Here is a 13,434-nt window from a genome sequence, read left to right as displayed (position 1 = left end):
TGCTTTTGATATATACGCAGAGAAAAAAAAACAGGTTAGTGTGCAAAGGAAACCATACAATTGACATCTGCATAAAACCCTGGCAGAGGAACCTCCCATCAATTAGCTTAGGAGGGGAGGCTGTCCTGCCTACAGGCCACCTTACCTGGAATGGCCCAGCTAGATGTGCCAGGGGGTGAGTTGGTATTCTCCACCACCAAATCTGCAGTGGAAGAGAGTCCTTTTTTGCAGTGAGAGCAACCTCAAGGGTGGGGGGGGGGGGGGGGGGTTGCAGGCCCTGGCATTTGAGACAGCCACAGACAATCTATTCCCATCTCTTCACCCTCGCTGTTTTCATCTTCTTCAGCAAGGGGTACAGGATCTGAGAGGCCGTGGGTGTGGACTGTGAATATGGCTGTGATGGCACACAAACTGCTTCTGATAGAGACAACAGATGATTGCAATGCCAAGTCTTCAGCGGGCCTGTTCTTCCTTCTGGCCAGATTTGATATACTGGAAGTCCTGGCAGCTTCTTACAAACAACATATGGCTGTGACTTCTAGTGGTTAGCCAACTTGTGCTTTCCAGGGCCACACAGGATTCTCAGCAGTACCTTGTCATCCAGCTGTAGGTCCCGTACTCGTACCCTGAGGTCAAATTTTATTATGTTTCTCTGTCCTCAGGCATATGAGGCAGCTCGAGCCTTATCATAGGCGGTCTTCAGACTTCTCCGCAGGCGATCCACATACCCTCTGTGATTAGTTGCTGAGGCATGGTCGAGGGATGTGCCGAAGGCCAAGTCTACTGGCAGCCGGGCCTCCTGTCCGAACATCAAAGAGTATCCTGTGGCATCATTGGCAGTGCTGTTATAAGCATGCACAATGGCCGCTTTATGCTTGCTCCAGCTTTAAGCTTGATATAGCACCCCACCTAACCCATCTCGACTGGTGTCAAAGTGTAGCTCGTATTGCTTGGTTGTATCTGGATAGGCCAAGACTGAAGCGGTTGTTAGGCTTCACTTCAGCTGCCTAAAAGCCTCATCACACTTGGGAGTCTATTGATCCTGAATGGACTCTCTGGGTTTTCTGGGCCCTCCAGCTGGTCTGACAGGCTTCACCAGATCTGGGTCATTGTCTTCCTCTTTGTCCTTCATCAGCTCATTAAGTGGGCGAGCTATCTTAGTGAATCTCTTGATGAATCTTGTGTAATATGAGCAGAATCTCAGAAATTACCTAAGCTCACATTAGTAGGCCTCGGCGGGGAGGTGACGGCTTCCAGCTTCTGGGGGTCAGGGGCTACTCCGTCGGTAGACACAATGTGGCCAAGGTAGTTGACTGAGGGTTGATGAAACTGGCACTTTTGCAGAGACAGCTTCAACCCCTCGTCATGGAGTCTCTTCAGGGCCTTCTCCAGATGCATTTCATTCTCTTCCAGGGTCTTGCCGAAAACAATGATGTCGTCTAAGTAGACCAACACCTCGAATAGGTTCATGTCACTCATGGTTTTCTCAATTAGCCTTTGGAAGGTGGCTGGGGCACCAGACAAACCTTGAGGCATTAAGTCGAATTCAAAGAACCCCACCGCGGTAACAAAAGCGGTCTTCTCCCGATTCTCATGGTGCATGGGGATTTGGTAATAACCACTCGTTAAATCCAGCACGCTGAACCACTGCGCTACTTAAAGGCTCTGCATGGCATCTTCTTCCTTGTGGTGGTATACTGGTCAGGAATGGTCCTTCGGGTTCATCATTTGGTAGTCAATACACAGCTTCAGCGACCCATTCTTCTCCCGTACCACCACTATCAGGGAAGCTTATGGATTCTGGGACTCTATGGTGATGCCTGCCCTCTTCAACTCTGCCAGTTGTTCATGCAGTTCCTCCAAGTCCCCTAAAGGAATCCGTGGAACTCTTTCCCTGAATGGCTTATGCACTAGAAGAGACGGATCTGGTGTTGGGCACTTTTTGCACACCACACATCAAATTCACTCTTGGAGAATGCAGCCTGCCACCTCAGGAGCTGAGTCCTGGCTCTTTCTTTCCATTCCGGTGAAAGAGAGTATTCTTGGCATAGATCTCCTCGATAGGGATTCCATCCTTTGCTCCTCCCACCAAATCAGAGAGTGGGACTGAGGTGGCCGGTTTCACTTGTACCAGCAACATCCGAGCCAGCATATTCACCTTGGCTGAAATCACCTTGGGAATTATCTCCACTCCCATGTCTTATTTCTATCCACTTCAAGGACAATAAAAGGGCCTGGTTGCTTCCAATTTAGCTTGAGAGATTCTCATAAACAGGCCATTTCACCAGGCTGTAACACCTCACACCAATCCAAGTGCCAGATCTTTCCCACTTCTTCAGCTGGGACCTTCTGTTCTTATACCAGGCACTGGTAGGCTTGTCCCAGCATGGAGTGCACACTTGTAATTGAAGTGCCTGGCTCCAGAACAAGAGGTGTCAACAGTCTTCTGACAAGATCAGTATTGGTCCCTATGATGAGAGAACTCCTACTAAAACCTGGTGGGCGAGGACAGACCACTGCCAGAGTGTCAAAAGTCTCAGCTTTCCCAGTCACGGAGGGATCAAAGGTCAGCTTGATCGGTAGATAGCCATCATAGGGGAGGTTCTGAGTCCCAATGCCCCATATCTCCAGTTCTTCCAACTTCTGTGATGACAAGGTGCTTGAGGTGCCTGTCATAGAAGTCTCTGTATAGAAGAGCCACTTGAGCTCCAGTATCCAGAAGGGCCTTGGTGTAGATTTCCTCTACTTGGATGTGAATAACAGGATAAGGTCCCCCCAACTTGTCAGGGAACATGGAGGAAGTGGTGGCCTTGCCCTGTTCGGTGGCTTGTATCCGTGCTCCTCTCTTGCAGATATTCTGATCTGGCTTAAGTCTATGCTGAGTTCTGGGAATCTGGTGCGTATTGACTCTATGATGCCGGGCACCATGTGTCAAAGGAAACTGGACACTCGGTTGCTTGGAGACATTGGGGGCCCTCTGCAAGGGTTATGGCTTCCTCTACTGTCTCTTCACGTCGCTGGTTTTAGAGTCAGCTACTGTAGATGGGCACCCAGTTGGCTCCTTCATTGGGGCCCTCTGAAGTTTCCCACTGGCTTTTGACGCTGTGCTTCAGGCTTCATTGGGCTTGGGCACACCCGGCAATAATGTACCACATCATTTCTGCATACCTCGTTATGCTCAATGGCACTGTTCACTGGTACATGTAAAATGCTCAGTATTGGCTCCGATATAGATACTAGTATGGTTATCCGTGCACCCCTACCAAATATCCATAATATCCCTCTAATTATGGATAATCAAATGTTAAAACCACTTGATCTTACCGGATCTAATGAATATTTATTGGCCTGGATGATTTGTGGCCACAAAATTGTGGAGGGACCAAACCGTTCTTATGCACCACCGAATATCTCTACTTTTATGTGGAATATCTCTGAACTGATGCGAGATCTAACGTTAAAACCACTTGATCTTACCAGATCCAACAACTAGATTCCAAAATAGATGCTGCAAACCTGCATGGAGGGAGTAGAAGGGATTATCCTGGGCTGGTCTACAGAGGTTTGTTGGCCTGCACTTAGTCCTCCTGTAGGTGGCAGTATAACTCAAAGGTTAAAGACTTCCCGTGTCCTTCAATGGACTCTATGAAAGGAACTTTTGTACAAATTGCTATTTTCCAATGAGATTTTCCTATAGATTCTGACATTTATGACGCCCCAGAAACTCAGAGCCATGAAAATGGTGACAACGAGTCAGCGATTGGAATGTTCAGCAATAGAAAGGAGATCACTACTAGTATGATTGGAGGACCCCATCCCCCGGAGCCTCACCTGGAGCAATGATGGCGTGTGTGGAGACTGTGGTCCGGCCGGTTGGAGCCTGGCTGTCGGTGCCCGGTGACTCCCCCCTCTTGTGGCTGTCTGTTGTATGGCTGCCTACACAGCCGGCAGGTTTGGTGATGGGATGGTGGCTGAGGGCAGCCGGCTTCATAGCCAGGGCAGGCAGCTGTGCCGTATTTACAGCTCCCGCCTCACCAGCTGTACCTCTCACAGTGAGATTCTGCACCTGCAACACAGACAGTAACATCTTCACCATGACGTCACACGAGGGAGCGTGGCGGCACAGGAACTGATACAACCTGGTGGAGAGCACCACGCTCCCCACCAAACTCACCTGAGTGCTGACTGGAGGAGGCTGGGAGGAGCTGGATGCAGAGCTGACATCGGATTGGATGCTGCTGACCGTGGCTGCCGGAGTGAATATAAGCTGCAGGGAGGCAATGGAGAGTGTTAGCCAGGTACAGTACAAAGGGGACCTATTTACCATCACACACCACAGGGGGCCCTACTGATCAAAGTATGAATTCTCTGCACCATCCCAGAAGGGGAAACACAGACTATGTGCAGTTCTCACAGATACCTCCTGTCTGCGTCCCGCCTGTAGTACCCCTCCTCCTCCCAAGTCTTGCATTAGTCTTCTACCAGGGAGGAGAACACACACACACAGTGCGCAGAGCTAGAGTGCCACCTACCATTTGTGCCCGCAAGTACATCTGTGCCTGGCTGGCACTCAGTGCTGGGGAAGAGGCATTTCCTAACAGAACGGCCTGCTGGGTAATTCCGGACGCCGGAGCCGGGGCGGAGCTGACAGTCTGTGGGCGCTGGATGATCTGAGGAGAGCTGGCCAGGTTAATCTGTAGAGGAGACATCAGTCAGACATATACACTGAACCAGGAACACTGTACAGAGGAGGGGGCACCCCGATACCCCAACACTGAACCAGGAACACTGTACAGAGGAGGGGGCACCCCGATACCCCAACACTGAACCAAGAACCCCCTCAGACCCGTACACAGGAGGGGGCACCCCGATACCCCAACACTGAACCAAGAACCCCCTCAGACCCGTACACAGGAGGGGGCACCCCGATACCCCAACACTGAACCAAGAACCCCCTCAGACCCGTACACAGGAGGGGGCACCCCGATACCCCAACACTGAACCAAGAACCCCCTCAGACCCGTACACAGGAGGGGGCACCCCGATACCCCAACACTGAACTAGGAACCCCTTCAGACCTGTACACAGGAGGGGGTACCCCGATACCCCAACACTAAACTAGAAACCCCCTCAGACCTGTACACAGGAGGGGGCACCCCGATACCCCAACACTGAACCAAGAACCCCCTCAGACCCGTACACAGGAGGGGGCACCCCGATACCCCAACACTGAACCAAGAACCCCCTCAGACCCGTACACAGGAGGGGGCACCCCGATACCCCAACACTGAACCAAGAACCCCCTCAGACCCGTACACAGGAGGGGGCACCCCGATACCCCAACACTGAACTAGGAACCCCTTCAGACCTGTACACAGGAGGGGGTACCCCGATACCCAAACTCTGAACTAGGAACCCCCTCAGACCTGTGCACAGGAGGGGGCACCCCGATACCCCAACACTGAACTAGGAACCCCCTCAGACCTGTACACAGGAGGGGGTACCCCGATACCCCAACACTGAACCAAAAACCCCCTCAGACCTGTACACAGGAGGGGCACCCCGATACCTCAACACTGAACTAGGAACCCCCTCAGACCTGTACACAGGAGGGGGGAACCCCCCGATACCCCAACACTGAACTAGGAACCCCCTCAGACCTGTGCACAGGAGGGGGTACCCCGATACCCCAACACTGAACCAAGAACCCCCTCAGACCCGTACACAGGAGGGGGCACCCCGATACCCCAACACTGAACCAAGAACCCCCTCAGACCCGTACACAGGAGGGGGCACCCCGATACCCCAACACTGAACCAAGAACCCCCTCAGACCCGTACACAGGAGGGGGTACCCCGATACCCCAACACTGAACCAAGAACCCCCTCAGACCCGTACACAGGAGGGGGCACCCCGATACCCCAACACTGAACCAAGAACCCCCTCAGACCCGTACACAGGAGGGGGCACCCCGATACCCCAACACTGAACCAAGAACCCCCTCAGACCCGTACACAGGAGGGGGCACCCCGATACCCCAACACTGAACCAAGAACTCCCTCAGACCTGTACACAGGAGGGGGCACCCCGATACCCAAACTCTGAACTAGGAACCCCCTCAGACCTGTGCACAGGAGGGGGCACCCCGATACCCCAACACTGAACTAGGAACCCCCTCAGACCTGTACACAGGAGGGGGCACCCCGATACCCCAACACTGAACCAAAAACCCCCTCAGACCTGTACACAGGAGGGGGTACCCCGATACCCCAACACTGAACCAAAAACCCCCTCAGACCTGTACACAGGAGGGGCACCCCGATACCTCAACACTGAACTAGGAACCCCCTCAGACCTGTACACAGGAGGGGGGAACCCCCCGATACCCCAACACTGAACTAGGAACCCCCTCAGACCTGTGCACAGGAGGGGGGTACCTCGATAATGAACACCAACGTGAACCCTGCCATACATTCACAGCACACCATTACTGTATATATCATTGTGTGAGCTGCAGTGACATCTGGTGGCCATAACGGGCATCTCCTGTATTTGCAATCCATGGACACCAAGCATCAGCCAGACTATTATCAGTATGTAGGAGAGAGGAGAGGAGAGGAGAGGAGAGGAGAGGACTGGACGGAGCGGTCTAGAACACCAGGGGCAGGGCCCCGCCCCATTTTCAGCGCGTTTTCTTTTTCAGCAAAGTGCCAAAAACGCAATTTTCGGCCGATATGTTTCAGCGGCCAAAATTTCGGTGCTACCCCAGTGGTATCCCATCCCCCACACCATTACACCCCCACCACCAGTCTGCCCATTCTCTGACACCAACAAGGCATTTTCCCCCACACAACTGACACACACTGGATATTTTCTCTTTTTCCCGCCATTCTCTGTAATCCTGAGAGGTGGTGTGTGAAAATCCCAGAAATCCTCAGACCGGCCGTCTGCCACCAACAACCACGCCACGTTCAACGTCACCCAGGTCACCTTCCTTCCCCATTCTGATGCAGCAAGTCGTCTTCACCACATCTAGAGGACTAAATGCATTGAGGTGCTGAAGTGTGATTGGCTAATCAGTAATTTGTGTTACCGAGCAACTGAAGAGGTGTACCTAATAAAGTGTCCGGGGAGTGTGTAGTGCGGTGCGGAGTGCAGGAAGAACTCTGAGAACTACCAGCTCTCTTCCTGTGGAAGTTTTATATGCTCATCATCAGGGGTGGGGGGAGGGGAGGGGAATGGTGGGAGGAGGGGAATGGTGGGGTGTCAAGGACTCACCGTTGTCACCTGGGACGGACTCTGCTGGGAGACGGTCACTGTGGGAGCGGCTCTGCTGACTGCCAGACCTGCCTGGGAAGAGAATGAGTATAATATTCAAAGACCGCCCTTTATACAATGGCCCACCCCCACAGAGACCCGCCCTTTATATACTGCTCCACCCCCACAGAGACCGCCCTTTATATACTGCTCCACCCCCAGAGACCCGCCCTTTATACAATGCCCCACCCCCACAGAGACCCGCCCCTTATATACTGCCCCACCCCCAGAAACCGCCCTTTATACAATGCCCCACCCCCACGGAGACCCGCCCTTTATATACTGCTCCACCCCCACAGAGACCGCCCCCTAAATATACTGCTCCACCCCCAGAGACCCGCCCTTTATACAATGCCCCACCCCCACAGAGACCCGCCCCTTATATACTGCCCCACCCCCAGAAACCGCCCTTTATATACTGCCCCACCCCCAGAGACCGGCCTTTATATACTGTTCCACCCCCAGAGACCCGCCCTTTATATACTGCTCCACCCCCAGAGACCCGCCCTTTATATACTGCTCCACCCTGTCAGAGGATCAACAGACTTCAACGTCGGTGCTTCCCTGTGCGCCTGCGGGGTAGACCAGCGCAGAGGCGCACACGGGTGCGCGATACGGCGGGTTTACACATCACCTGATCACTCTGGCAGGCCTATAAAAGGCAACCATTTGCTCTGTGTCTTTGCTGGTTTGTCTCCTCAGCTCACCTGTGTTCCTCTGCTTCCTGTTTACCACTTCCTGTTGTGACCCGGATTGCCTGAAGACTACTCTGATTCTCTCCTGACCTGACCCCTGGCTTGTTTAATGGACTTCCTGCTCTTAGCCTTGCTGGCTCCCAGACTGATACATGTGTTTGACCCTCGGCCTGCCTCTGGATTATCCTCTACATTCAGCCTTGCTGGCTTCTGGACTGATTACTTGCGTTTGACCCTCGTCCTGTTTCTGCACTTTTCTTACCTGTTTTACAGACTGGCTTGCTACTTACCTTCTGCTCCGGTCCATCCTGCACAAGCCCTCTTCCAGACCTTCACATAAGTCAGGTGTTAGAACCACTGCCAGGCGTTTTCTTCAAGTATATCCCAAGGCCATCTCTTCCTTCAGAAGACTTCCTGCATACCAGTCACCTGCTGGCAACCCATGCCCCTTCGTGCCCTGTACCCACTTTTCCACCCTCAGGGGTACTGTGCACCCAGTTGCAAGTGAAGCCACTCTCAGCACTTTGGCCCCTAGCTAGTACCTGACACACCCCCAGAGACCCACCCTTTATATACTGCTCCACCCCCACAGAGACCCGCTCCTTTATATACTGCTCCACCCCCACAGAGACCCGCTCCTTTATATACTGCCCCACCCCCACAGAGACCCGCCCTTTATATACTACTCCACCTCTCAGAGACCCGCCCTTTATATACTGCCCCACCCCACAGAGATCCACCCTTTATATACTACTCCACCCCCAGAGACCCGCCCTTTATATACTACTCCACCCCCACAGAGACCCGCTCCTTTATATACTGCCCCACCCCCACAGAGACCCGCCCTTTATATACTGCTCCACCCCCACAGAGACCCGCTCCTTTATATACTGCCCCACCCCCACAGAGACCCGCTCCTTTATATACTGCCCCACCCCCACAGAGACCCACCCTTTATATACTGCTCCACCCCCACAGAGACCCGCTCCTTTATATACTGCCCCACCCCCACAGAGACCCGCTCCTTTATATACTGCCCCACCCCCACAGAGACCCGCTCCTTTATATACTGCCCCACCCCCACAGAGACCCGCCCTTTATATACTACTCCACCTCTCAGAGACCCGCCCTTTATATACTGCCCCACCCCACAGAGATCCACCCTTTATATACTACTCCACCCCCAGAGACCCGCCCTTTATATACTACTCCACCCCTCCGAGACCCACCCTTTATATACTGCCCCACCCCCACAGAGACTTGCCCTTTATATACTGCTCCACCCCCACAGAGACCCGCCCTTTATATAATGCCCCACTCCCACAGAGACCCACCCTTTATATACTGCTCCACCCCCCAGAGACCCGCCCTTTATATACTGCCCCACCCCCACAGAGACCACCAACTAAATACTGCCCCACCCCCACGGAGATCCACTTGTGTACTGTCAGTGTCCATGTAGTGCACCCAGAGGCGGGGCCCTAGACAAAGAAGTAGCTTTGCCCTTCCCCCATTACTAGGATTGTCATTAATAATGTCTGCAATAAAGACCCGCCCTATTTGTATTCTCTTTACTGTCATGGCTCCTCCCCTAAGCACTGACCTACACCCAATCACCCTCACCCCCAGGGTTTGCTGCAGGAGTATGGGAGTTGTAGCTGGGCCCCCTGCACATCTTCCGGGGCCCCAGGCAAACACCCCCCTACTCTCACCTGCTGAGGGCCTCCCCTGCCTGTTCAAACCCCACCCCCTAAATCACAGCTCCACCTCCAAGTGCAATGTTTACTACTATCTGCCCTCCTCCTACCCTGACTGCAGTGTTCAGTACCATAGCCCCGCCTCCCTGAATAATGTTCCCTCCCCCTACCCTGACCACACAGTGTTCACTACCATAGCCCCGCCTCCCTGAATAATGTTCCCTCCCCCTACCCTGACCACACAGTGTTCACTACCATAGCCCCGCCTCCCTGAATAATGCTCCCTCCCCCTACTGTGACTGCACAGTGTTCACTACATTGGCCCCTCCCCCTGGTGTAAACACTAACCTGCTGTGCTGCGGCCAGGCTCTGGAGCTGAGCGCTGCTCAGGTGCTGCTGATGCTGTTGCAGAGCTGCGGTTTGCAGCATGAGGTGCTGCTGCTGGGCGGCGTACATCTGCTGCAGGTACTGCGCTGCCGTGCTGGGCTGCCGGCTCAGAGCTTGCTGAATCACCTGGGGAGGAAACAATCCGGTCACAGTCCGCTCCCCGCCCCGGTGTTGCCCATAGCAACCACATCACATTCACTACACATCTTCCTGGGAGAAGAGATACAATCTGATTGGCTGTTATATGCTGCACAGATATCCCCATTATTATAGAACCCCGCTGTACACACCTTGTGACCTAGGAAAGCTCTGTCCTGATTGGTTGCTAAGGGTTACCCCAAACTACAGCTTTCTGCAGGAGGCTGAATGTGTTTGAATAGAGAATAATTGTCCGTCCATCCTGTGAGGTCAGAGGTCGGGGGAGTCAATGCCGATGTCATCATCTCCACGCCTCATCCATCACCGGCCTCCCCTCCCCCTCCCTGACAGCTCTTCCATCATCCGACTGACCGGCCTGAGAGCATCCGACCAGAGGCCCCCACAACACATCCGACCAGATGCCTCCCGCAATACATCCGACCAGAGGACCCCCCCCCCCCCCCGCACAGAGACCCCCACAACACATCCGACCAGAGGCCCCCACAACATATCCGACCAGAGGCCCCCACAACACATCCGACCAGAGGCCCCCACAACACATCCGACCAGAGGCCCCCACAACACATCCGACCAGATGCCTCCCGCAATACATCCGACCAGAGGACCCCCCCCCCCCCCGCACAGAGACCCCCACAACACATCCGACCAGAGGCCCCCACAACACATCCGACCAGATGCCTCCCGCAATACATCCGACCAGAGGACCCCCCCCCCCCGCACAGAGACCCCCACAACACATCCGACCAGAGGCCCCCACAACACATCCGACCAGATGCCTCCCGCAATACATCCGACCAGAGGACCCCCCCCCCCCCCGCACAGAGACCCCCACAACACATCCGACCAGAGGCCCCCACAACACATCCGACCAGATGCCTCCCGCAATACATCCGACCAGAGGACCCCCCCCCCCCGCACAGAGACCCCCACAACACATCCGACCAGAGGCCCCCACAACACATCCGACCAGATGCCTCCCGCAATACATCCGACCAGAGGACCCCCCCCCCCCCCGCACAGAGACCCCCACAACACATCCGACCAGAGGCCCCCACAACACATCCGACCAGAGGCCCCCCGCAACATATCCGACCAGAGGCCCCCCGCAACACAGCCGACCAGAGGCCTCCCGCAACACATCCGACCAGAGGCCCCCACAACACATCCGACCAGAGGCCCCCACAAACACATCCGACCAGAGGCCCCCACAACATATCCGACCAGAGGCCCCCCGCAACACAGCCGACCAGAGGCCTCCCGCAACACAGCCGACCAGAGGCCCCCCCGCACAGAGACCCCCGCAACACATCCGACCAGAGGCCCCCCGCAACACATCCGACCAGAGGCCCCGCAACACATCCGACCAGAGGCCCCCCGCAACATATCCGACCAGAGGCCCCCCGCAACACATCCGACCAGAGGCCCCGCAACACATCCGACCAGAGGCCCCCCGCAACACATCCGACCAGAGGCCCCGCAACACATCCGACCAGAGGCCCCCCGCAACACATCCGACCAGAGGCCCCGCAACACATCCGACCAGAGGCCCCCCGCAACACATCCGACCAGAGGCCCCGCAACACATCCGACCAGAGGCCCCCCGCAACACATCCGACCAGAGGCCCCCCGCAACACATCCGACCAGAGGCCCCCCGCAACACATCCGACCAGAGGCCCCCCGCAACACATCCGACCAGAGGCCCCCCGCAACACATCCGACCAGAAGCCTCCCGCAACACAGCCGACCAGAGGCCCCCCCGCACAGAGACCCCCGCAACACATCCGACCAGAGGCCCCCCGCAACACATCCGACCAGAGGCCCCGCAACACATCCGACCAGAGGCCCCCCGCAACACATCCGACCAGAGGCCCCCCGCAACACATCCGACCAGAGGCCCCCCGCAACACATCCGACCAGAGGCCCCCCGCAACACATCCGACCAGAGGCCCCCCGCAACACATCCGACCAGAGGCCCCGCAACACATCCGACCAGAGGCCCCCCGCAACACATCCGACCAGAGGCCCCGCAACACATCCGACCAGAGGCCCCGCAACACATCCGACCAGAGGCCCCCCGCAACACATCCGACCAGAGGCCCCCCGCAACACATCCGACCAGAGGCCCCCCGCAACACATCCGACCAGAGGCCCCCCGCAACACATCCGACCAGAGGCCCCCCGCAACACATCCGACCAGATGCCTCCCGCAATACATCCGACCAGAGGACCCCCCCCCCCGCACAGAGACCCCCACAACACATCCGACCAGAGGCCCCCCGCAACATATCCGACCAGAGGCCCCCCGCAACACAGCCGACCAGAGGCCTCCCGCAACACAGCCGACCAGAGGCCCCCCCGCACAGAGACCCCCGCAACACATCCGACCAGAGGCCCCCCGCAACACATCCGACCAGAGGCCCCCCGCAACACATCCGACCAGAGGCCCCCCGCAACACATCCGACCAGAGGCCTCCCGCAATACATCCGACCAGAGGACCCCCCCCCGCACAGAGACCCCCACAACACATCCGACCAGAGGCCCCCACAACATATCCGACCAGAGGCCCCCCGCAACACATCCGACCAGAGGCCCCCCGCAACACATCCGACCAGAGGCCCCCCGCAACACATCCGACCAGAGGCCCCGCAACACATCCGACCAGAGGCCCCCCGCAACACATCCGACCAGATGCCTCCCGCAATACATCCGACCAGAGGACCCCCCCCCCCGCACAGAGACCCCCACAACACATCCGACCAGAGGCCCCCCGCAACATATCCGACCAGAGGCCCCCCGCAACACAGCCGACCAGAGGCCTCCCGCAACACAGCCGACCAGAGGCCCCCCCGCACAGAGACCCCCGCAACACATCCGACCAGAGGCCCCCCGCAACACATCCGACCAGAGGCCCCGCAACACATCCGACCAGAGGCCCCCCGCAACACATCCGACCAGAGGCCCCCCACAACACATCCGACCAGAGGCCCCCCGCAACACAGCCGACCAGAGGCCTCCCGCAACACAGCCGACCAGAGGCCCCCCCGCACAGAGACCCCCGCAACACATCCGACCAGAGGCCCCCCGCAACACATCCGACCAGAGGCCCCGCAACACATCCGACCAGAGGCCCCCCGCAACACATCCGACCAGAGGCCCCCCGCAACACATCCGACCAGA

General features: G+C 56.4%; 1 protein-coding gene across 3 annotated transcripts in view; it reads right to left on the bottom strand.

Annotated features, from left to right (window-relative positions):
• The window catches only part of PHC2 (polyhomeotic homolog 2), a 64,955-nt gene that overhangs the window by 25,517 nt on the left and 26,004 nt on the right, over window positions 1–13,434 (bottom strand). For all 3 annotated transcript variants that reach the window (XM_077455992.1, XM_077455993.1, XM_077455994.1), the window contains 5 exons: window positions 10,058–10,222; window positions 7,279–7,350; window positions 4,533–4,694; window positions 4,175–4,267; window positions 3,832–4,066 (listed from right to left, as the gene is read on the bottom strand). In XM_077455992.1, coding sequence (XP_077312118.1) covers window positions 3,832–4,066; window positions 4,175–4,267; window positions 4,533–4,694; window positions 7,279–7,350; window positions 10,058–10,222 — 727 coding nt within the window. The remainder of the gene's footprint in view (window positions 1–3,831; window positions 4,067–4,174; window positions 4,268–4,532; window positions 4,695–7,278; window positions 7,351–10,057; window positions 10,223–13,434) is intronic.

The sequence above is a fragment of the Lithobates pipiens genome, unplaced genomic scaffold (genome assembly GCF_037356315.1).
Source record: "Lithobates pipiens isolate NorthernLeopardFrog02 unplaced genomic scaffold, aLitPip1_a1.2 Scaffold_27, whole genome shotgun sequence".
Classification (NCBI taxonomy): Eukaryota; Metazoa; Chordata; class Amphibia; order Anura; family Ranidae; genus Lithobates; species Lithobates pipiens.
The sequence above is the reverse complement of the archived record's forward strand: the minus strand, read 5'-3'. Positions and strand labels throughout refer to the sequence as shown.